This window comes from Stigmatopora argus, chromosome 12 (assembly GCF_051989625.1).
Source record: "Stigmatopora argus isolate UIUO_Sarg chromosome 12, RoL_Sarg_1.0, whole genome shotgun sequence".
Lineage (NCBI taxonomy): Eukaryota > Metazoa > Chordata > Actinopteri > Syngnathiformes > Syngnathidae > Stigmatopora > Stigmatopora argus.
The window spans coordinates 15337501-15361256 of NC_135398.1; the positions used below are offsets into that span (position 1 = coordinate 15337501).

Here is a 23756-nt window from a genome sequence, read left to right on the forward strand (position 1 = left end):
AATACTGGAGCTTTTTAGACATCAGAACCGGGCCCGGAGTATCATTTCCCCGGTAAAAAGACAGCGATGAACGTCGATACGTCCATACGTGAAATTTCAAAAAATGCACTAAAATTAGGTAAAATCCACTTCCTAGCATCATTTATTGATTGAATACAAATACTGGAGCTTTTGAGACATTACAACCAGGCCAGGGGGTGATTTTTCCCGGGAAAAGACAGCGATGGACGTCAATGGTGAAACGCCAAAAATTAAACTGGGGTAAAATCCACTTCCTAGCAGCATTTTGTGATTAAATACAAACACTGGAGCTTTTCAGATATCAGAACTTGGCCCACAATTGAAATATTATTTAGGAATACTTTACTCACCAAAAATCCTTTTTACACAATATCCATCCTCCTTTCTTTCTTCCTTCTTTCCTATCGCCATCAAAGCTAATGATGAAAGTCGAGCCTGTCCTGTCATATTTCCGGCATAGTCCGTTTTTAAAATAGCATTAAATCAACACAACAATATACTATTTGCTTGTGGAGCTAAGTTAGCGCGCTGAAAGTGCCCCACACTTTTTACACACCATTTTCCCGGCTGTAACAGGCTTGCTAGCTTCGGAGTTGACCGCCCTTTCTTAATGATGTCCATTTTTTTCTGGAAAAGTCCGTCTGGAAAATAGTTTTGTGAGCAAACAGAATACATTTGTTTTTGCTTCTGTCGGCCATAGTGGGTGGAGTTTGCGATCTCGGCTGCTCGGGTACTGCTTTGGCCCGCCTACTAGCCAATCATAGTTTGTGAAAGCAATGACATGTCCCAGCCAGCAAAATGCTAACGCCTATGAAAAATCATTGTGGGGTTGCCAACTCGAAATCTGATTGGTTAAAAGCAACAGTCTAGTTTAATGCAGCAGAGCCAGCAAGAACTGATTGTGAAGGCTTTGAGGCAGATCTGATCTGGCAACAAATAATGGCTGAAATGTGATTGGTTAAATGCTTCAATATGAAAACACACATCTGGAAGCAGTGCAACCAGGGGGAAAAGCAATGAAAGGAAGCTAACAGACCATTTGGAATAATAAGTATTGATGGACAAAATATAATGATTCAGATATTTCTTAGGCCAGCAGAGAAGGCCCTGACGGTCCGCCACTGCTAAAACCATGTTCTTCATCCTCATTGCCGTCATTGTTTTGCAGAAAATCCAATGTACAATCCACTCCCCCACCAGTCTATCCAAGAGCTCTATTTTCGGATAAGAGCGGGGCAAATCTTACGTCCGTTATGCCTCCCCGCGGCGTCCGCCCGTCCTGTCCGCCCACAGAGCTCTATTTTCAAATAAGAGCGATGGCCTTGTGAGGATAAGCAGTACAGAAAAAGAATGAATGATACCTGTGAAAAATACTGTGATGGACTGAAGCCGCGAAATGACGAGGGATGACAGTAGTATTTTGGTAACTTATGGTATTGGCATGGTAAAGTCCTTTCCCATGTCGAAGAGTTGAAGTATCTTAAATTCTGGTTTACGAGTGTGAAATAAAAAAATAAAAATAAAAAAGATTTTTCATCATTTGTCCCCAGATCATTTTTATTACAGAGATAATGTACAGATCACAACAAACTTTATATAGTTTTAATAACTTGTGCCACGCGTTACTTTTGCAACAAACAACATTCATATTGTTCTTATCCTCAGTAGATTCACAAACATTGCAGCTGTGCAGTACTTCACAAGGCATAATTGTAATTAAATTGAATCAGAGAATGGGACATGACATAACATTCCACACAGAAATGCATTAATTTTGTCTGTTTGGTTAGTTATTGCAAAGTTAAGTTCTTTCTGAAGGAAATCTAGGTTGCACAAGCCTCTTGATAATAGGTCATATTTAAATACCATACCTGAGGTAGACATTACCTTTCTTTCAGTGTCTAGGAGAAAGCAAAACCAGATTGGACATACAACATTGATACGCTTCGTCAACAACAGTCTTGTCACAGCAATTACTGACAACAGATTTACTTGAATATTTTGATTCGTGTGATATACAGCATGTCTATTTTAGTAATAAGACAATATTTATTGACTTACAACTTTCACATACAAACATAGAACTTACTGTGACTACCAAACTGAGGCTACATGAAATGCAGGAAGAAATCAGTAATCCGCTATTCAAACTGAATCAAGTTATGACCCTGAACTAAATTCATCTCCTGCTTCGTTAAGAGCATCTTTATCCAGCTCTGACTGCAAAACAGGGTTTGAGGACATATCATTTATTTCTTGTCTGTCAAGAGTGGTGTCATCAGTTGAGCCAGTACTGGTGTTGAGGAAGGTTTGGTACTGGTTCCAAAAACCTGCTGCACTTGTGGAGGCAGGAATATTCAAAGAAGCTTTTGATGTAGATGATTGACGTTGGTCAGTGCATGAACGACTACTGCGTGCTAAAGGGCGCGTTGCTTTTGTTACGATTCCATGGTGCTTCATGTGTCCCTGTGTATGACAAAATAAAAACAGCAATATACCCTTATTCAATGAGGGATACACCTAAAATGAAAACATCCATCGAGCATGCAGAGGCAGATAGCGGAAAAATACAATGGGACATCTACCCACAAATGTCTCTACATTAAAAAAAATGTGGGTTACGAAACGCTTCAATGGGAAAATATTCTAAGTAATGAGAGGTGAACTCTCAAAAATTCAAACATCCCTCTAAACCAGTGTTTCCCAACCTTTTTTGAGCTGCGGCACAGTTTTTGCACTGAAAAAATCTCAAAGCACACCACTAGCTGAAAATCGTCTTTATATTATTTTATTTATTATTTATATATTTTAAGTTTTTTTTATTTTTTTATGTTCTATTATTATTTATATTAATTTAAAACTATGTCACCTATATTAATATTATAAAGTCGTTGTTATTAAAAGTTTTATTATCAGAAATTAAATAATCTCACCCAAATTATTCCAAAATTAAAAAAAATCACACCGATCTAACGTCATCAAAGTTGATGTCCGCAGACCCCGAACAGCTTTCAGTTCGACTGATGTTAAAATAATTAAAGCAATGTTTTTAAACCTTATTTAAATTTTTGACTTTTTCGCCCAATATTACGCAAAAGTCATGTGCTCAAAGACTTTACGTGGGCAAAAATTGATGCCCCTGAAACCAAACAACTTCAGGTTCACATACCGTAAAAACAGGAAAACGACTTAAATCTCATAATATTACGACTTTTTTTCCTCCCGATATTACTTCAACCACCTAACATTACGAGAAGAGCTGTTTTGTGCTCACACAGACTTAACGTCGCCAAAAGTTGAAGCCTTGAAAATCCAAGATCTTCCGGTTTACTTAAAATAAAAATAAGCAACAAAATGACTTCAAATTCATAATATTACGATTTGAATCTTGTCATAGTACAATCTATGATTTTCATATTTCAATTTTAACCTCGTAATAGTTCGATTTTAATCTCTCAATATTGAGATTTCTCTCTGTTAGGATTGGGTTCACATTCTTATTTAAATTTCCTCCGTGTCTGCTGATGTTCGTTTTCCTACTCTTGTTTGTCCCTCCTGTCTTGCCATTCCTCTTGCGCAGCTGCACGTCAGGAACGGCAAGACAGGAGGGACAAACAAGAGTAGGGAAACAAACACAAGCAGACACGGAGGAAACTGTGAAATAACAATATGAACCCAATCCTAACACTCTCTTGGATTATTACGATGCATGATTTCTTGTAATTTCCCGCAGCACAGCTGAGCATCCCTCGCGGCACACTGGTTGGAAAACACTGCTCCAAACGTAAATACACTTGCAGCATCCTGTATTTTATCTTGAAATTGGCTTGATAGCCAATGGGCAGAGCAACTCTATCTCTCAATACCTGGCTGGCCTTCCATTGGCTATCTTCAATAAAAAAAAATAATAATAAAAAAAAATGCCCAGCCATTGGATAGGAGGGGTCTGTGTCTTGTTCGTCACGGAGTCCTACCACGCTGTTTCCAAGTGTGTTTAAGGCAACTTTATTCTTTGTTTTTCGTCATGTGCGCTAAGGAAGACATTTTTGGGATTAAATAGCACTAAAGGAAGTGTCAACGCCACAGTGGTGTGCCAAACAAAGATCCTATTGGTGCGATCAGGACTCCGCTTTCTCACCAATGGTTTCCACATTTTAGCTTACATTTTAGCTTACATTTTAGCTTACGTTTTAGCTTACGTTTTAGCTTACGTTTTAGCTTACATTTTAGCTTACATGTTAGCGGAGAGCCACATGCATCTATCAAAAAAGCCATATACAGTGGTACCTTGACATACGAGTGCCCCAACATACGAGCAATTTGAGATACGAGTAAAATTTTGAGCAAATATTTATTCTCGAGATACGAGATACATTTTGATATACGAGCAGACAGCGGACGCGAGAGGTTGCTCATAAGAACATCATGGACACTGACGCTCTCCCTCGTGTAATGTCTCTGTGGTCGCAACTCCGTCATGTAATGTCTCTGCGAGCACTGGGCGGACTTTGTATGTCACGCAATCTTGTTCTAATAAAACGCGTTGATGCAGAAAGGGGAGTCGGAGATTGGCGGGCGGAAACAGTCGGAGATTGATCGGAGTCTTACGCAGAGTCTGTTTTCTCTCCGTGCTCCCCTTTTGCAGAAGCGTCAAAATCTCACTCCATCTGTCTGAGTGTGCTTACTTGTGTTCGACCTTGTTGAATGTTCAGCGTGGACCTGACACGTCTCTGCAAGCACTGGGCGTAGCGTTGCATTTTTTCAGTGTTTTTTCCCGTTAGTCAGTGTGAATGGTGTATATACTACTTCTCGTTGGAAAGCGGTCGTGCATTATCCTATTGTGAGGACTTTTGTGTGCATCATTTTCGGAATATTTTAAAGGGAATACAAAAACAAACAACCCTCGATAGGTTGCATCTGAAAGTCAGGGTGGAGGCGGGGCAAATAGAGCCAACCCGGGAGAAGAAAGTTATAAAAATGTAAAACAAAATTAGAATTAAGTTCAGTGTAAGGTTAGATTAAATTTATTTGTGAGTATGTCTGGATCGTAATCCAAGTTCATTTAGATTTGTTATGTTACGAGCGCATTGCCGTGCAAAAAGCCCCACCCCTCTCCCCTCCGCGAAATCCGTCTAATTTTAGTAATATTAAACAAATTTCAGTGCTATTAAACCACTAGTTATTTGTTACTTTGTTAATAGATGGCGAATTACATATAAATACAAATGTTTTTCCAATCCAATATCCTGTTTTTGGTGTTTTTTCAGAGGGTTGGAACAAATTAATTTGTTTTTAGTTCATTTCTATGGGAAACGTTCGTTTGAGTTACGAGAAAATCAACATACGAGCTCAGTCCTGGAACGCATTTAGCTCGTATCTCGAGGTACCACTGTATGTCTCATGAGCCATAGGTTCCTCATCCCTGATTTTGGGGACAGTATTGCAGACCTTGGAACAGACGAGGGCATTTGCGTGTAAAATGTGATTCTACTTAGAAAGAATTCAAGTTACAAAACCACATCTGCAACAAATTAATTTCGTAAGTAGATGTGCCACTGTATATAATGATTAGCTTGATCTAACGTTTATGATTAGGAAAGCCTTACCTTTGGCACCGATTTCACTCTTTTGAAGGAGGCACCCTTTGAGGTTTACTAAGATACTGATAGTATTGACATGAAAAAATATTTTCTTACCTTTAATCCACTGCGACTAGCATATGCCTTTCCACATTCAGCACAGCAATAGGTCTTCTTTTCGGGCCGAGCTATTGGAGACGGAAGAGTTGGGGCTAGGCTGAGAGGAACAGAAAACTCTGGTGCCTCACTGGGAAATGATCCAATAATCTTATTGATATCATCTATTTGGTTGTTTCCTTCATATGAGTTCTGACCTGCCTCCTTTGTGAAAGTGGAAGCCCTATGTAGATCACTTTCTTGATTAGTATTGTCTGCAATATCAGAGGCTGACATCATTTTGGGAAATTCGTCAGGCACTTCATCTTGTGTTAGTGTTGTTGGAGTACAAAACTGTTCTCCGTCTACTTCCATGGATTCAGGTGATTGGACCCTAGCGGACACTAAGCTTGACTCTGGGTTTGGACTATCAACAGCTGTAGTGTCATCTTGTTTCTGTGTTATAGAAGAATTTGTACTTGAACAGCTGTAAGTAAAAGGGATACACTTTGTAGATGTGCTTTGCAGATCTGGGTGATTTGATTTGGGGACAGCACATGCATCAGATAAATAAGAGGGTTCGTCACAGTTCCTGGCCATGTCGTCATGCAATGCAGTTTTTTGGTTAACAGGAGAAGTTGACTTGGAGGATGCATCTGTGGCTGTTTGCTCAATTTGGTCATCTTTGTCGACCAAGGAAAACTCATCAAATTTAAGATGCTGGGTAAATGGCAGAGGAGCATTTGCACAAAGGAAAGGAGGATCATCCCGAGTTTCAGACAGAGTTTGAATTTTGGCTTTCATAAAGGGCTCGGGACTCAGATCAGTGGGAGGTTTGAGGTCTGGGCTAGAAGAGCCGGATTTGGTAGTAGTCGCAGTGCAATCAACAGGTGTACCGTCAGAAACAGCACATGAATCAGTTTCCACAATTTTTAATCTTGAACTCGGGGACAAGCTATTTAAGTTGCTAGGTTGAGATGTTTTATTTGGCCCAGTATTTTGTGCATTGGAGTTGGATTCAGAATGTGACAACGATTTTGCATTCAATTCAGATGTTGGCTCACAGGTAGAGTTGTCGGTGGCTACAGGTGGCAGGTGACCACCAAGGTGCATACGAATATGGTGTTGCAGTACAAGAGCATTGGTGAATTTCCGCTGGCACAATGGGCAAGAGTTGTGGACACGAGCGTTATGGGGCCGAGCATGATGCGTTGCCAGATGTGACCGCAGGCTGCCTTTGGTTGAAAAGGATCTCCCGCATAACTTGCATGGGAAAGGGCGTTCTCCAAGGTGCGTAGCTTGGTGTAAACGCAGTGCTCTGGGGCAGCTCAGAACCCGAAGACACACACCACATTGATTAGTTGCCAAATTATTGGATGAACCTGTGATATTCAGTGCTGGTATCAACCCCCCTGCAATGGCATTTACATTATTAACACCCATGCCAAGGGCAGCAACCATCTGACTGGTGAAGTTTGAAACAGATGTGGTGACCAGCGTAGAGGATGGTGGAGCTGCCATGATATATGTTGTGGAAGTGCTATTACTTGTGAAATTATTGTTAGCTGAACAGGCAGGCAAAGTTATGGTATTGCTTGATTGCACATCCACTGTGGCACCGGAAATGGTGGAAGAGTTCCATGAAAAAGTTGACTGACACGGTGTCTTTTCCAGTTTCTCCACCAGTCTTTGTAGTTTGGAGGTTTCCGATGTCGGTGTAGAAACAGCTGTAGAGGATGGTACAGCAGTCACAGGTTTATGAAAAGGCATGAAAGGGAAAGTAATATGTGAAAAGCTGGAAGAAGCTGGTTGGTGAGAGCCAGGGTTTGACTGTAATGGGTTGCAGAGAATGCCCAAAGCTGGATGCAATGTTGAGTGTGGGACACTTGAGGTAGAGCTTGAAGAGCCAGATGGGAAAAGAAGCTTTGGCAGGTGAGCTAACTGGGAGTATGCTGCAGGAGAAAGCATGGGAGCTTGAGGAGGGGTGTTTTCATCAGGGTTATTTGAGTCCTCTGTGCCTTTCGGCATTCTTGTAATGGTAGATGTTGAAGATAATGTTGGATTTGAAAGTAATGAGGTAGCTAGTGAATAGGAGGGAGCTGACGACGTGGAAGGCGACGAGTAAGATGAGCCAGAAGCAATTGGGACTGCAGCTGCAACAGCTGCTGCCCTGTTAAGTTGAAGCAATGAATGAGAAATCAAGGCCAGATCAACACTAGGAGGAAGGGGGAGCGTGCAAGGGGTGGCCCCTCCTGATACTCCAAGAGGAAACCTACCATGGGTGCCGCTGACCTGCAAATCATTTGCATATATTTCATCTTCAGGCCCAATTTTTGGCTTCTTTTCCGACATCTTCAAAGCACTGGTATTACAACTGCTGCTGCTAGTTTGACTTATATCTGTGGTTCCAGCGGCCCGCAAAGCAACTCCAAACAAAGATGGTGGAAGGAGCGAAAGCGAAAGCTCTGGGTTTTGCTCGCGGTGGCGTAGGAAATGCACTTTGAGGTTGCCTCTGGTGGTGAAGCGACTTAGGCACACAGGGCACTGGAAGGGACGCTCCCCGGTATGTGAACGCAGATGTATCTGTAGAGCTGAGTCCCCACTGAAAATCTTCCCACAAAAACGGCAAGCATGCTGGAGCCGGTTAGAACTGCTTGAAGTAGGGTTTACCCCTCCAGAGAAAGACTGTATTGTATATTGTGCATTTGGAGATACTGTCGATAGGGCTGCATTTAGGTAGGACTTGCCACTGCGCTCATTCACTGAGGTTTCATTTGGCAATTTTTCACTAAAATAATGGTTAGGTAGAGCCAAAGATAAGGCAAGTGGATAGGGGGAGGCATTCATGGCAGCAGCTGAAGATGCGGATTGGTCTGAGGAGTGTGCGCGCACTCTTGAGTAACTACTTGCCTCTGGATCGTCTTCTGTGCCCTCCATCTGGGGCTTGCATGTTTGTAGAATTTGACACAAGGCATTACTAGATTTTGAAGGTTTGTTGGCCACCTGAGAGGGAAGTAAGCCTGAAAAACATGCCAGGAGAGGAGTGACCGATGTGGAAGCCTCGGTTTCAGTGGTTTGGGGAGCTGGGCTACTGGCCCTTCTGGCTTCCAGACAGAGTTGAGGTAGGGGTGAGAGAAGATGCTGAGAAGGAGAGTCTAGAGAGTATGATGCCCCACCCAGCCGTAGTACCTGTCTGCAGATTTCCTCTGTTATTTGCATCTGGTTTAACTGTCTTTGCTGAAGCACCCGCAACTCGTCTAATATTAGAGCAAAACTCAACTGGGCCCTAGTGGGAGCAGCTCCGGCAGATGCCATATCTGGACTAGGGGTCGGAGTAACAGGACTTGGGGGGCCCTCTGGAACACGGCTCGGGCTTCCAGGGTGTGGAGGACACATGGAGGCAGAAGATGATGAGGATGAGGAGGTGGTAGTGGCCGAGAGGCCCAATTTGGGAGAGGCCATGGGTGCGCCGCTGTGAGGGTATAGGAGGGACCTGTAGACAACTTGGGTTTGCAGGCCAATAATCCAGGTATTGAGCAAAGACACTAAGAGTAGTCAAGAGTTAGGGTGGAGTGGAGGTGCTCTAATTTTAGAAGACTGAAGATTCTGGATCTTGTGGGAATAGAGAATCCGTATGGAAATTCTGATTAAATGGCCAATGTGATCCAGTGATCATGACAGATGATGAGCACAACAGAGAATCTGGTTGAGGTGATGTGAATTTACTGCCAGATAGTTGCCTGTAGAAAGTAAAAGAACATTTGAAACTCATTAAGTAAGAGCTATATGTGTTTGAATAGTAATAAAAAACACGTCCTTTCTTGCTATTATGTCCCATGGGTTCAAATGGGTCGTATCTGGGTCTGTATTATGCACTATAGTGTTTTTGTCTTCTTATTTTTGTTGCACTGCCCTATAAACCACAGTCATATACCCAATAGCTTTGAAACTGGCAGGCAGTCATAGAAAACTAGGTGGCATGCAAAAAAACCTAGCAAATGAGGCACAGAACATCAAGAATCCAACTTTGCCCCAAAGGATCAAGGAAAAGATTGAAGGCACATGCCCACATAAACAGCCTTAATGTACAGTACAGTCATATCTCAACTTGCGAACTTACGAAAGTTTCATGTTACAATTTTTTTTATATGCAAATGAGTGACTCGAGATACGAAAAAGATCCAAGTTACGAAATCTCCCAAAAAGTAAATGTATTTCCTTATTTGTTATTTTATTTTGAATTCCCCTTATTAAGCGATTAAAAACAAAAAATGCAACATGGCACATATTTTCACACACATATACACACATCTAAAATGCACTACAAAGTGAACACCTTTCAGCCCTGGAAGAACGGACTCTTGCCGCCATCTGACGGACAAACACAGGTATTACATCTATAATGGCCGCGGGGGGGGTTGTTCAGCGGCGCAGGGCACATTTGCATTTGCTTAATTTATTTTAAGACATTAATTAATCATTTACTTATAAATTTCTCTCATTTTTGTGTTTCCTCACGTTTCATACAAAATTGGGACACTTTAACCAATTTTAAAGGGTTTAGTTGGTAGTTGTGTGAGGACCGTGGAATGAATTAGAGAATTTACATATAAAGTACACCTCTACTTACGAAATTTTCAAGTTACGAAAAAGGTCTTGAAACCAATTAACTCCGTAAGTAGAGGTACGACTGTATGCATAAAAAAGTCCTTTGCATGTCAGGTGTAAGGAGTAACACATTCATTCAACATAGGATAAATAATGGTGAAACCTTGCAAACTGTTGTGAGCAGACACACATTATTAAGAAATCACAGTTATAAGATCACCATAATCTTACATAATAATCTTGACATACTGCAAATTGCTTGGTGTACCTTGCCTGCTGCTCATTGTCAGCTGGGATACTAGGGCACCCACGCAAGCTTAATGACGATAAGAGAAAGGAAGATGAATGAAAAAACTAATTTAACATGTATTTTCCCGACTTTGAAAAAAAATAATTTCGTCTGATTGACTGTACTTGTTACCTTTTCTTTCCACACTTGTTTTTTTTTTTAATTTCATCTCATCTCTCATCTCAATTTATTCCGCTCAGGTAGCGGGCGCACCAGCTTTAGCAGGGAAGCCCGGACTTCCGTCTCCCCAGTCACTTCATTCAGCTCTTCCGGAGGGATCCCAAGACATTCCTGGGCCAGCCGGAAGACAGTCTTCCCAGCGCGTACTAGGTCGGCCCCGTGGCCTCCTCCCGGTGGGACGTGCTCGGAACACCTCACCACGGAGGCATCCTAATAAGATTCCCAAGTCAGCTCATCTGAATCATCTCGATCCAGAGGAGAAGTGGCTCCGAGCCCCTCCCGGATGGCCAAACTTTTCACCTTATCTCTAAGGGAGAGACAGGACACCCTGTGGAGGAAACTCATTTCAGCCACTTTTATCTGGGATCTTGTTCTTTTGGTCACGACCCCACAGCTCATGACCATAGATGGGGGTGGGAATGTATATCACCCGGCGAATAGAGAGCTTCGCCTTTTGGCTCAGCTCCTTCTTCACCACGACGGACAGAGGCAGAGTCCACATTACTGCAGATGCTGCATCAATCGGCCTCTTGATTTCCCGCTACATTCTTCCCTCATTCGTGAACAAGACCCCAACATACTTAAACTCCTCCACTTGGGGAAGGACATCATTCCTGACCTAGAGAGGAAATCCCACCTTTTTCCGACTCTGGACAATGGTCTCAGATTTGGAGGTGCTGCTTCTCATCCCAACTGCTTCAAAATCTTTATGAAGCCAACAGAACCACGTCATCTGCAGAAACCAGGGATGCAGTACTGAGACCACCAAACCAGACCCCCACCCCTCAACAGCACGGCTGCGTCTAGATATTCTGTCCATAAAAGTTATGAACACAATCGGTGGCATAAGGCAGCCTTGGGAGAGTCCACCCCCCACTGGAAACAGATCTAACTTATTGCCGGCTACGGAGACCAGAATCTGACAGCGGTGATGGATGGAACAAACCCCACATATCAGGGATTCCGGAAACCCATTGTCCTGGAGTAGCATCGACAAAACTCCCTGGAGGACACGGTCAAACATCTTCTCTAAGACAACAAAGCATATGTAGGCTGGTTGGGTGAGCAACAGATTCGTTTATAACATAAAATGTTGTTTTTTTTAAAGTCATTTTGTTACCTGACATATTTAGTCAGGCGAGTACAGTAATCCTGTTTATCGCGGCCATGTCCGGTCTAAATTAACTGCGATATTCGAGGGATTACTTTACGCTTTTTATCAAGAAAATGGCTTGCTGAATATAAAAAAGGGAGTGACATTATCATCTATTAATCCATGTCTTACTTCTACCATTTTGTCATCTGTGTGCAAGTGGATTGATGAATTTTCCAGTCTATTCTTGAGGAAAAAATGATTAGTTTATTAGTATTCTGCAACTGGAAAAGGTGCTGTCAGGTATATTTGTAAATAGGCATATAATCGTAATGTAATTGTAAAAATAGTCGAAGTTATTTGATATTACCTAAATGTTTTAAGATTTGGTTGTGCATGCTGTTTTTGAATGCACTGTGTAAGTGACAAGAAAGAAGGAGAGATGGGGTAAAGCGAGATCTAATGCTTTCAATTTTGTTTTTGTTTGGTTGTGTGTTGTGGCGTCAGCTATGCCTGACGTAAGCCGTGTTGTGCTCTTTGATTTTCAAAATAAATGAGTAAAAACCTGACAAAGCTGGCAAATTTTTTGTCAACGTTACAGTATATTTACTGAGCTGCCACTCACAATTTCATACCATTGAAAAATGTCTCTGCATTTCTCATCTCATTTTCTGAACCACTTTATCCTCATTAGAGTCACGGGGGGTGCTGGAGCCTATCCCAGCTGACTCCAGGCCAGAGGCGGGGGACACCCTGAATCGGTGGCCAGCCGATCGCAGGGCACAAGGAGACGGACAACCATGCACACACCCATACCTAGGGGCAATTTAGAGTGTCCAATCAGCCTACCATACATGTTTTTGGAATGTGGGAGGAAACCGGAGTACCCGGAGAAAACCCACGCAGGCACGGGGAGAACATGCAAACTCCACACAGGTGGACGTGACCTGGATTTGAACCCAAGACCCCAGAGCTGTGAGGCCGATGCGCTAACCACTCGCCCCACCAGGCCCCCTCTTTGCATTTCTCTTTCATTTTAATGGGTTAATAATTATTTTCTACTCTGTTTTGCATACAATTGCAACCATATTTCATACAAACTTGGTATACATACTGGTATAATTTTCTAAAATGTTTATTATTAAAGATCATAGAACAAATAATGCTAATTCAATGTAAAATATAACCATCTACGCTACCTGACTGCAGTCCAAGCAAGTGTGGGATCGATTCCCCTTTGGTCGTAGTATGATTGGGCACGCAAATGTTTCTGTCTCTTTTTGTGTTACCTTCGGCCTTTCGTACGCACTCTGCTGGGATAGGCTCCAGTAACGCCCGTAAACCTTGCGAGGACACGCGAATGAACGAACGAACGAATGAATATGCCACTACTTACGAAAAATCCAAGCTATGAAGCCACTTCTGGAATCAATAAGTTTCGAATAGAGGTACCAAGGTAATTGTAAAATAAGTACAATGGAGTACTTTGCAGATTTTTTATGAGAATGTAACTTGCGTGAAGGACGCAAATTGAGTAATTTTTTTGGTGTACTTTTAGAACTACTAAATTTTCTCACCGTTGCAAAAAACGTTACAAATAAATCATGGCATCCTCTTTCCCTCCTCGTATGTGTAGTCACAAGGACGTTTTTCAGATTGGGGCCATTGTAATGTTTCTCTCAGCTGAGAATCCTCGAACAACACACACACACAGCTCATTTGTTCACTAGCTACTTGGCATTCAAATGGCGAGTGGAGATTCTTCAACCCTTCTTTCGTAACCATCATTTCATCTAAGATGATCTAGAGCAGGGGTCGCCAAGTCTGATCCTCGAGAGCCCCTATCCCGTCTGTTTTCCATATCTCCCTCCTCTACCACACCTGAATCAAACGATCAACTCATCAGCAAGCTGTCCAGAAGCTTGATACCGATCCAGATTATTTGATTCAGGTGTGTTGGTAGAGGGAGATATGGAAAACAGACCAGATAGGGGCTCTCGAGGACCGGACTTGGCCACCCCTGATCTAGAGCAAAGGTGTAACACTCAGCCTGGTCAAGGGCCACTGATATATCCAATCCATTTTGACTTGGGGAACGAATGCACTGCCAGAACAAATGCTCATTTGCCCCTACAACATTACTTATAGACAGTTTTGTTCAAGTTACTCAATTATGAAAGTAACTAAATTAAACAGTATAAAATATGATATGCCTCGCCACCAATTCAGGGTGTCCCCTGCCTAGTGCCCATAGTTGGCTGGGATGGGGATAGGCTTGTGAGGATAAGTGATACGGAAAATGAAGGAATAAAATATAATATACAAATAGATTTGTGTACATCTGTTGTACAGTGAGAGAAAAGACACCTCCCTCTTGACATAAAAAGTAATGTTTGTGTTTTCACCCTGACAAGCCTCCAATCTAATGATGAATTGCACTTGCCAGAGCCATATAGAACAGTGTTTTCCAACCACTGTCCCACGGCACACTGTTCTGCGATGAGCGATGCTCAGGTGTGCCGCAGAAAATAATCTGCCAAGGAGTCATACATTTTAATATTTCGAAAGAAAGGTCTTAATATTGCGAGATTAAAATCGAAAGGGTGCCCTACGGCTGACTGGCGACCAATCTAGGGTGTAGGCTGCCTTTCACCCGAAGTCAGCTGGAATAGGATCCTGCAACCCTTACGAGGATGCGCGGTACAGATGAAAAAAAAAGAAATCTAAATACGATGAACAGTAAATCATATGGTGGCCCGGCGGCCAAGTGGTTAGCACGTCGGCCTCACAGTTCTGGGTTTGATCCCAGGTCAGTCCTAACTGGGTGAATTTTGCATGTTCTCTCCGGGTACTCCAGTTTCCTCCCACACCCCACAAACAAGCAGTTTAGGCTGGTTAAACACTCTAAATTGCCTCGGTGAGGGTTAATGGTTGTCCGTCTCCTCATGCCCTGCGATTGGCTGATTCAGCGTGTCTCCTTGCCTGGTCCTAGGCTCCAGCAACCCTTGTGAGGATAAGCAGTTACAAAAATGAATGTATTGAGAATGAAGTCATATGCTGCACTATTAGAAGGTTCAAGCTCTAATATTATAAGATTAAAGTAATTTTGTTGCTTATTTTCATGTACAGACGCTCCCCTACTTACGAACGAGTTAGGTTCCGAGCGATTGTTCATAAGTTGAATTTGTTTGTAAGTTGATTCAGTGCTATATTTTGTATTATAATTTATGTTTAAGGCCTATATAAGTATATTGAAGGTTTATATAAGTGCATTTGTATGTTTAAGGCTTGTATAAGTAACACGCATTGGTTTGTACTGAAAAAAACATTTAATAAAATGGAGAGAATATGTACAGTACTGTATAGAGAGAGAGATTTATGTATTAGAAACTGGCCGAAAGAAGCGATCTAATGACGATTGCACAGTTTTCTTCTTTTTTTCATCATAAATGATGCGGTAGCACTGTATGGCATCATTCAACTGATTTGCAAACTTTGTGCAACGTTCAATATTTGGGTCCTGCTGCTCGATCTTTCTGTTTATAAATGGTGTTGAATGTGCAACGCTCACCACTCTCACGCGCATCAAGCTTCGTTATTATTGCCACTCGTTTCAAATGAAATGGCTTGCCTCTTCCTTGCAACTCCCTCAACAGAAGCATTTCGCTTTTTACCAACCATATTCAATAATGGATGCACGAGATATTTAATGATACAAATGAAAAAGGTTCTTTGCCCACTGGAGATACATTCACGCACTTCCGCATTGCAACGAAGAAGGTAGATGCTGGGTGAGCTGAGCCCTCACAGCGCCAGGCGTCGGTATTAGCGGCGGAAAGAAGCACTACTCGGAAAAAAATACAAAATTGGACTTACGAACATTTTTCGACTTAAACGCAATTTGCAGACATGTTCGTATGTACCGTTGTTCGTAAGTTGAATGTTCGTAAGTAGGGGAGCGTCTGTACGTACTAACTTTTTATGCACTTCAACTTTTGGTGACATAAAGTCTTACCTGGAAATGTCTTTCCACGTGACTCTTTTTGTTATTTGACAACTTCTCGCTACAAAGCGAGCATTCAGGCAATCCTTCCGCATTAGCAACGCACGCAAATGATTCGGTCAAAGAAATGTGGATTCCTGTTTTCTTCAGTTATTTTTCTCTTTTCCCTTTGGGATCCATGGCCCATCAGACAGTCGCCAGTTTGTTTACAACAGCCACCTGCCTAGCATCCCGCCTAGCTGGCATGTCGCAAGCTATGACGCAAATCTTCCTTGACAGGAATGTTGAAATGCAATATTTATTCTACACCTTCTTAAAGCATTGGAAAACAAAAAGAATGTTGGTGTTGTGTTTGTCTTCCTACAGAAACCATATAAAGCAAAAAATATATTTATCTCCTCCATGTTCAAACATTTTTGAAAAAGTTCCAGAGTCACTAGGGCAGCGCTAAAGAGCCGCATGCGGTTCCAGATTCCAGGGTTGCCGTCCCCCAGCCTGGGGTGTTGGGAGTCTTTTAGACATCATAATAAGCCAAACAGCGTTAAGGTGGTTGGATGTACAGTGGTACTTCAAGATACAAGCTTAATGCGTTCCGGGACTGAGCTCGTATGTCAATTTTCTCGTAACTCAAACGAACCTTTCCCATAGAAATGAACTAAAAACAAATTAATTCATTCCAACCCTCTGAAAAAAACACCCAAAACAGGATATTGGATTGGAAAAACATTTTTATTTGTTCTAATTCACCATTTATTAACAAAGTAACAAATAACTAGTGGTTTAATAGTACTAAAATTAGACCGATTTCGCGGAGGGGAGAGAGAGAGGGGGGAGAGAGGAGGGAACTTTTTGCACGGCAACACGCTCGTAACATGACAATTTTAAATGAACTTGGATTACAATGCAGACACACTAAAAAATAAATTTAACCTTGCACTAAACTTAATTCTAATTTTGTTTTACATTTTTATACCTTTCTTCTCCGGGGTTGCTCTATTTGCCCCGCCTCCACCCTGACTTTCAGATGCAACATAGAGGGTTGTTTGCTTTTGTCTTCCCTTCAAAATATTCCAAAAATGATGCACACAAATGTCCTCACAATAGGATAACGCACGACCACTTGCCAACGAGTAGTATATACTCCTCTCGTATTACCGATCGCTCCGTCATTCGCACTGACTAACAGGAAAAAGAAACACTGAAAAAATGCAACGCTCCGCCCAGTGCTCGTAGAGACATTACACGAGGGAGTTGCAACCAGTGCCCATGGTGTTCTTATGGGCAGCGACTCGTGTCGGCTGTATGAACATATATCAAAATTTTACTCGCATCTCAAATTGCTCGTATGTCGGGGCACTCGTATGTCGAGGTATTACTGTATTTGCAATTTTGGCATATTCGAGGCAATGCTTGATCTCTAACCCTAATGAAATGTGGGGTTCCACTGCATTAGATTATTGCTCTGCACATTATTTTACTTTTTTTGCTCCTGGCACCCAACCACACCCCCTTTACACCCTCAAACCACACCACCTAAAGGCCAGAACTCGGGTACGGGTGTACCCAAAGCAGCCCTCTAAATTCCACCCCAGAATTGGATTTCAAGCACCGTCAAAGCCGATGAAAATAAGGCTTTCACCATTAATTGATGTTGTATCGATAACTAATCAAATAGCAATGGAGCCTACAACTACTTTAATAGACGATGAATCATTTGGAGAGACTATTTGTTTCAATCTTTTTTTGGAGCCTATTAATGAAATATTATTTTCTCATTTTATTTGTATCTATTTCAATTTAAAAGTAAATTATTTGTTTGCATGTTCTCCCCGGGCCTGCGTGGGTTTCCTCCGGGTACTCCAGTTTCTTCCCACATTCCAAAAACATACATGGTAGGCTGAATGGACACTCTAAATTGCCCCTAGTTATGGGTGTGAGTTCATGGTTGTCCGTCTCCTAGTGCCGTGCGATCGGCTGGCCACCGATTCAGGGTGTCCCCCGCCTCTGGCCAGGAGACAGCTGGGATTGGCTCCAGCACCCAGTGACCCTAATAAGGATAAAGCGGTTCAGAAAATGAGATGAGATGAGATAATCTCTTTATCCAGTTATTTATCAGGGCCAGACAGGTGGGTAGTTGCTCGTGTCATCCAATCACAGGTCCAGCTGATGTGTTAAGCAATGGCACGTGCGGCTCATCAGAGATCAAGGACTACAGTGGGGAAAATAAGTATTTAGTCAACCACCAATTGTGCACGTTCTCCTACTTGAAAAGATTAGAGAGGTCTGTAATTGTCAACATGGGTAAACCTCAACCATGAGAGACAGAATGTGGAGGGAAAAAAAACTGAAAATCACATTGTTTGATTTTTAAAGAATTTATTTCCAAATTAGAGTAGAAAATAAGTATTTGGTCACCTACAAAGAAGCAAGATTTCTGGCTGTCAAAGAGGTCTAACTTCTTCTAACGAGGTCTCTACCCATTACCTGTATTAATAGCATCCGTTTTAACTCATTATTGGTATGAAAGACACCTGTCCACAACCTCAGTCTCTCACTCTCCAAACTCCACTATGGCCAAGACCAAAAGAGCTGTCGAAAGGACACCATAGACAAAATTGTAGGCCTGCACCAGGCTGGGAAGACTGAATCTGTAGTAGGTAAAATGCTTGGTGTAAAGAAATCAACTGTGGGAGCAATTATTAGAAAATGGAAGCCATACAAGACCACTGATAATCTCCCTCGATCTGGGGCTCCATGCAAGATCTCACCCCGTGGCGTCAAAATGATAACAAGAACGGTGAGCAAAAATCCCAGAACCACACGGGGGGGGACCTACTGAATGACCTACAGAGAGCTGGGACCACAGAAACAAAGGCTACTATCAGCATACCTGTCAACCTCTGCCGATAACTGCCCTTATAAATGATTATGATTCCCCTTACAAACCCCCAAAAAACCTTACAAACACTGTACGACTCGTACGGTGTTTGTAAGGTTTTTGGGGGTTTTGTAAGGGGAATCATAATCATTTATAAGGGCAGTTATCGGCAGAGGTTGACAGGTATGTATCAGTAACACAATGCGCCGCCAGGGACTCAAATACTGCACTGCCAGACGTGTCCCCCTGCTGAAGCCAGTACAAATCCAGGCCTGTCTGCGGTTCGCAAGAGAGCATTTGGATGATCCAGAAGACGACTGGGAGAATGTGTTATGGTCAGATGAAACCAAAATAGAACTTTTTGGTAGAAACACAGGTTCTCGTGTTTGGAGGAGAAGGAATACTGAATTGCATCCAAAGAACACCATACCCACTGTGAAGCATGGTGGTCGAAACATCATGCTTTGGGGCTATTTTTCCTGCAAAGGGACCAAGACCACTGATCTGTGTAAAGGAAAGAATGAATGAGGCCATGTATCCAGAGATTTTGAGTGAAAATCTCCTACCATCAGCAAGGGCATTGAAGATGAGACATGGCTGGGTCCTTCAGCATGACAATGATCCCAAACACACAGCCAGGGCAACAAAGGAGTGGCTTCGAAAGAAGCATTTCAAGGTCCTGGAGTGGCCTAGCCAGTCTCCAGATCTCAACCCCATAGAAAATCTGTGTAGGGAGTTGAAAGTCCGTGTTGCCCAACGACAGCCCCAAAACATCACTGCTCAAGAGGAGATCTGCATGGAGGAATGGGCCAAAATACCAGCAACAGTGTGTGAAAAGCTTGTGAAGAGTTACAGAAAACGTTTGGCCTCCGTTATTGCCAACAAAGGGTACATAACAAAGTATTGAGATGAAGTTTTGGTATTGACCAAATACTTATTTTCCACCATGATTTGCAAATAAATTCGTTAAAAATCAAAGAATGTGATTTTCAGGTTTTTTTATTTCACATTCTGTCTCTCATGGTTGAGGTTTACCCATATTGGGAATTACAGGCCTCTAATCTTTTCAAGTAGGATAACTTGCACAATTGGTGGTTGACTAAATACTTATTTGCCCCCAACGTATTTAAGCCAACCAGAGCTTGACCACATTGCTGGATCGTTTGAATCAGTTTACTGTAAAGTTCCTTCTCTCGTTACCTACTTGCTTCGTCTTGCCTGATTTTCGACCTTTTGTTTTTTGCCCTACGGCTGCGACCACGGCCTTGACCACACAACTTGTACCTTCGCTTTGGATCTCTCTACAGACCTCTTGGCTATCGACCTCCACGCTACGCAAGACGACTCCTCTACGCTTCTCCTCTTGTGCCTTCCCTTGGCCCTACACAATAGGCACTCATAATAAACAGAAAGCTTCACGTCTGGCTTGTGTGTGTTTGCCTGTTTTGGGGCCCTCCGCCCACGACAGTAACATTATTTTTCACAACAGCAACATTTATTTTTCACCCTGAATCAGTGGCCAGCCAATCGCAGGGCACAAGGAGACGGTCAACCATGCACAGTCACACCCACACCTAGGGCCAATTTAGAGTGTCCAATCAGCCTACGATGCATGTTTTTGGAATGTGGGAGGAAACCGGAGTACCCCGAGGAAACCCACGCATGCCCGGGGAGAACATGCAAACTCCACAGAGATGGATTTGACCTGGATTTGAGCCCAGCATCCCAGAGCTGAGGCCGACGCCCTTATATTAAAAGTGTAAATTTTAGGGTTGAATTCTAAAAGGGGGGAGAAGCAACCATATAATCTTTCCCCAAATGTATTTGATAAGAAAAAAAGACATTAAATATCCTCCAATTTCCAAAGCCATAAATCTTCCACCGAGGTCTGCAGAAATTTAGTAAAAACATATTTTACCAAGAAATATAAAGTCTTGATGATTTATTTTCATGGGTCACACAAAATGACATGGTGGAACAGATCTGGCCCCGAGGGCACCAGTTTGACACCTGTGATATACCATCAAAACAGCCAACAAACAAAATGTGTAAAATGATGGCACACCAATTATCTTAAACTGGAATTCCTATACAGTTGAGCAGTTTAACAAAATAACATTTGCTCGGGTCGATGTAATGACAAAAATGCAAGTTAATACCGGTCCCGTTTTTAAACAAAAAAATGAACGAAACGCGGTGTTGCGTTTAAGGGGATTCGGACGAGTCAAAGCAATCCGTGTCCATGGGAGAACCTGGTAAACAAGACGGCTGGAATTTGCAACAATGGCGTTGAGGAAACACAGCTGAATGAGCATCGCCTCCTCCAACACATGACGCCAGTTCGCGGAGATACAATGCTCCCTTTTCACCCTGACGCCTACATTTTTAACAGGCGGAGAAAAACAAACTGGTGGAATAAAGAAAACATACACGACGACGAGTGACATTTTCACAATAACATTATCGACAAGGGTTGGACCAATAGTAACGTGATTTTTTTTTTCAAAACCGATCCGTGAACTCGTCACTTGTAGCCAAATTAGCTAACCCCAAGGCTAATTCAAAACGCGTGTTTCAATAAGGAAAATAACGTGTATCGCTAGCTGCAATCCTAATTCATCTAAAAAGACAATAAATCCGTCCATCATGCCAGCATCCCGTCTGTTCCGTATAGCCAAGCCTGAGACGAAACTACGGCTGGGGTGTTATATTCCTTTGGTAAACACGCACACAAATATGTATGGCGGTGTGATGCGCGCTCCCGCTACTGTACGAGCACCTGTTGCACGCCGCGCGCGCCCGCACATCATAACAAGTTATGATTCATAAAATTTTACAGGCAAGAAAAAAAAATGTCCCGGATGTGCTTCCAAACCCCCCCTAAAGGCCTCAACGGGTGACGCTGCTTCTTTATAACAATTTTAAAAAAATGAAAACAAATAACTCACCATGTTTGAAACGATGCGTTTGCGTGTAGAATAATAAAAAGAAGGAGGCTCCGAATCACAGATGATCGACGCCTTCTCTCAGACGGGACACTGGCGCACTATTTCCCTATTCACCACCAGGGATGCGCAGTCAGATAGCCGCATTTCACCCCTCAATTATTTATCTCCTTCGCAAATAGCCGTTCTTTATTTCGTCAACAATTATTCCTGCGCGTTTGCGGTGACACACGCATGGGCGGGCTTGGTGGCGCAAATGGACTCGACGAAGAGAGGAGAGCTTGTTTTTTTTGTATTGTCTTTGAACGTCTCTGGGCCTGTCTACGCTCTCTGCGGTACCGTCTGTCTGTCTTTTCGCCTGGTATAATTAATGACCCTAACAGCCAGACGGTCCTCTGGGAAACAGTGACCACGGCTACCTTCTCAATGACTCTCCGTGTGCGTCTCACGTAGGAAAAATAAATCCCTCACCTTAACAGCCGCGAGAGGTCAGTTATAAAAAGATTTGGACAGAGACTAAAAGCCCAAACATGACTGCATTTCGATGGTTAACACAGCAGTAGCTACAATACTAAATATACAGTAATCCCTCGTATATCGCGGCTTCACTACATTGCTATTTTTTTCTGGGAATTTTTTTTAAATTTGATTTTCTTTTTATTTCCTAAAAATTTTTCGCGGCTTCACTACATTGCTATTTTTTTCCTGGGAATTTTTTTTTTTACTTTTTTTTTTAATTTCATAAAATTGAGAAAATCTACGCTGAAACTCGTAAATGGAAGCCACTCCACTGTCTTCCGATTTCTACTAGGACTGAGCGCTGAAGGAAAAAGAAGGTGATTATAATAGGAGTGATCCTTTTCGTTTATCGCGGCCATGTCTGGTCTACATTAACTGCGATATTCGAGGGATTACTGTAATCGTTATTTCCGTAATTGTTTTACATGCTTATTATGTTAATATGTAAATATTAGTTCATGTATTTATTATGAATTTATCATTTAAAAAGTGAAGTTCCCTGTGTAATAAAGTAAAAGAACATGTGAGAGTATTGTCTAGGTGTCGGCAACCCAAAATGTTGAAAGAGCCATTTCATTTTTTTTTTCATTTCATTTTCTGAACCGCTTTATCCTCACTAAGGTCGCAGTGGGGGGAGGGGCCTTGAGCCCTATCCCAGCTGCCTTTGGGCACGAGGCAGGGGACACCCTAAATTGGTGGCCAGCCAATCGCAGGGCACAAGGAGACAAACAACCATTCACGCTCACACTCATACCTCATTACCTGTCAAGAAGTCAGGCATTATAATATTCCGAGAGAAAAAATATTTTACGTAATTAAAATTCAAATATGACGAACAATAAGTACATATTGTAATATTACAAGATTTGTCAAACTGTAATATTTTAAGATGAAAATTGTTTTCTTGTTTATTTTTATTGTAATTCAACTAGAAATGTATTATTGTTTGAGTTTGAGTTTCTCATCTCATTTTCAGGACCGCTTTATTCTCACTAGGGTCACGGGGGGTGCTGGAGCCTATCCCAGCTGACTTCGGTCCAGAGGCGGGGGACGCCCTAAATTGGTGACCAGCCAATTGCAGGGCACAAGGAGACAAACAACCAGTCATGCTCACACTCATACCTAGGGGCAATTTAGAGAGACCAATCAGCCTACAATACGGTACAGGTTTGGGAGAAACATGCTGTCATCTAATCGTTTTTTTTAATTTTTTTATTTATGGATGCACTTGACCAGGGGTCCCCAAACTTTTTCCTGTGAGGGCCACATAACTTTTCCCTTCTCTGATGGGGGGCCGGTGTCAGTTTGTAACAGAAAAAGTGTGACGATCGTAGGGGAGCTTAAAAAATTTATTGTTTTCCAGAAAGCCACACATAAGCAAATAACCCTTTCCATGTTCTTTACAGAAAAAAAGTCAGGAAACAAATAATATTAATGAAATAAATAATAACTAAATAACCCTCTCTGAGTTCTTCACAGAAAAAAACAGGAAATAAATAACACTATTTATGAAATAAATAATAACTAAATAACTCTGGGTTCTTC

The 23756-nt window shown here is 42.2% G+C and overlaps 1 protein-coding gene across 1 annotated transcript; it reads right to left on the minus strand.

Annotated features, from left to right (window-relative positions):
• Nucleotides 1-1560: 1560 nt before the first annotated feature.
• Nucleotides 1561-22101, minus strand: sall2 (spalt-like transcription factor 2). Its single transcript, XM_077615839.1, has 3 exons — nucleotides 21696-22101; nucleotides 5718-9436; nucleotides 1561-2487 (listed from the first exon to the last, which is right to left on the minus strand). Exons 2-3 carry the CDS (start codon nucleotides 9156-9158, stop codon nucleotides 2182-2184), a joined length of 3747 nt encoding a protein of 1248 aa, XP_077471965.1. The 5' UTR covers nucleotides 9159-9436; nucleotides 21696-22101; the 3' UTR covers nucleotides 1561-2181.
• Between the last annotated feature and the right edge of the window lie 1655 nt (nucleotides 22102-23756).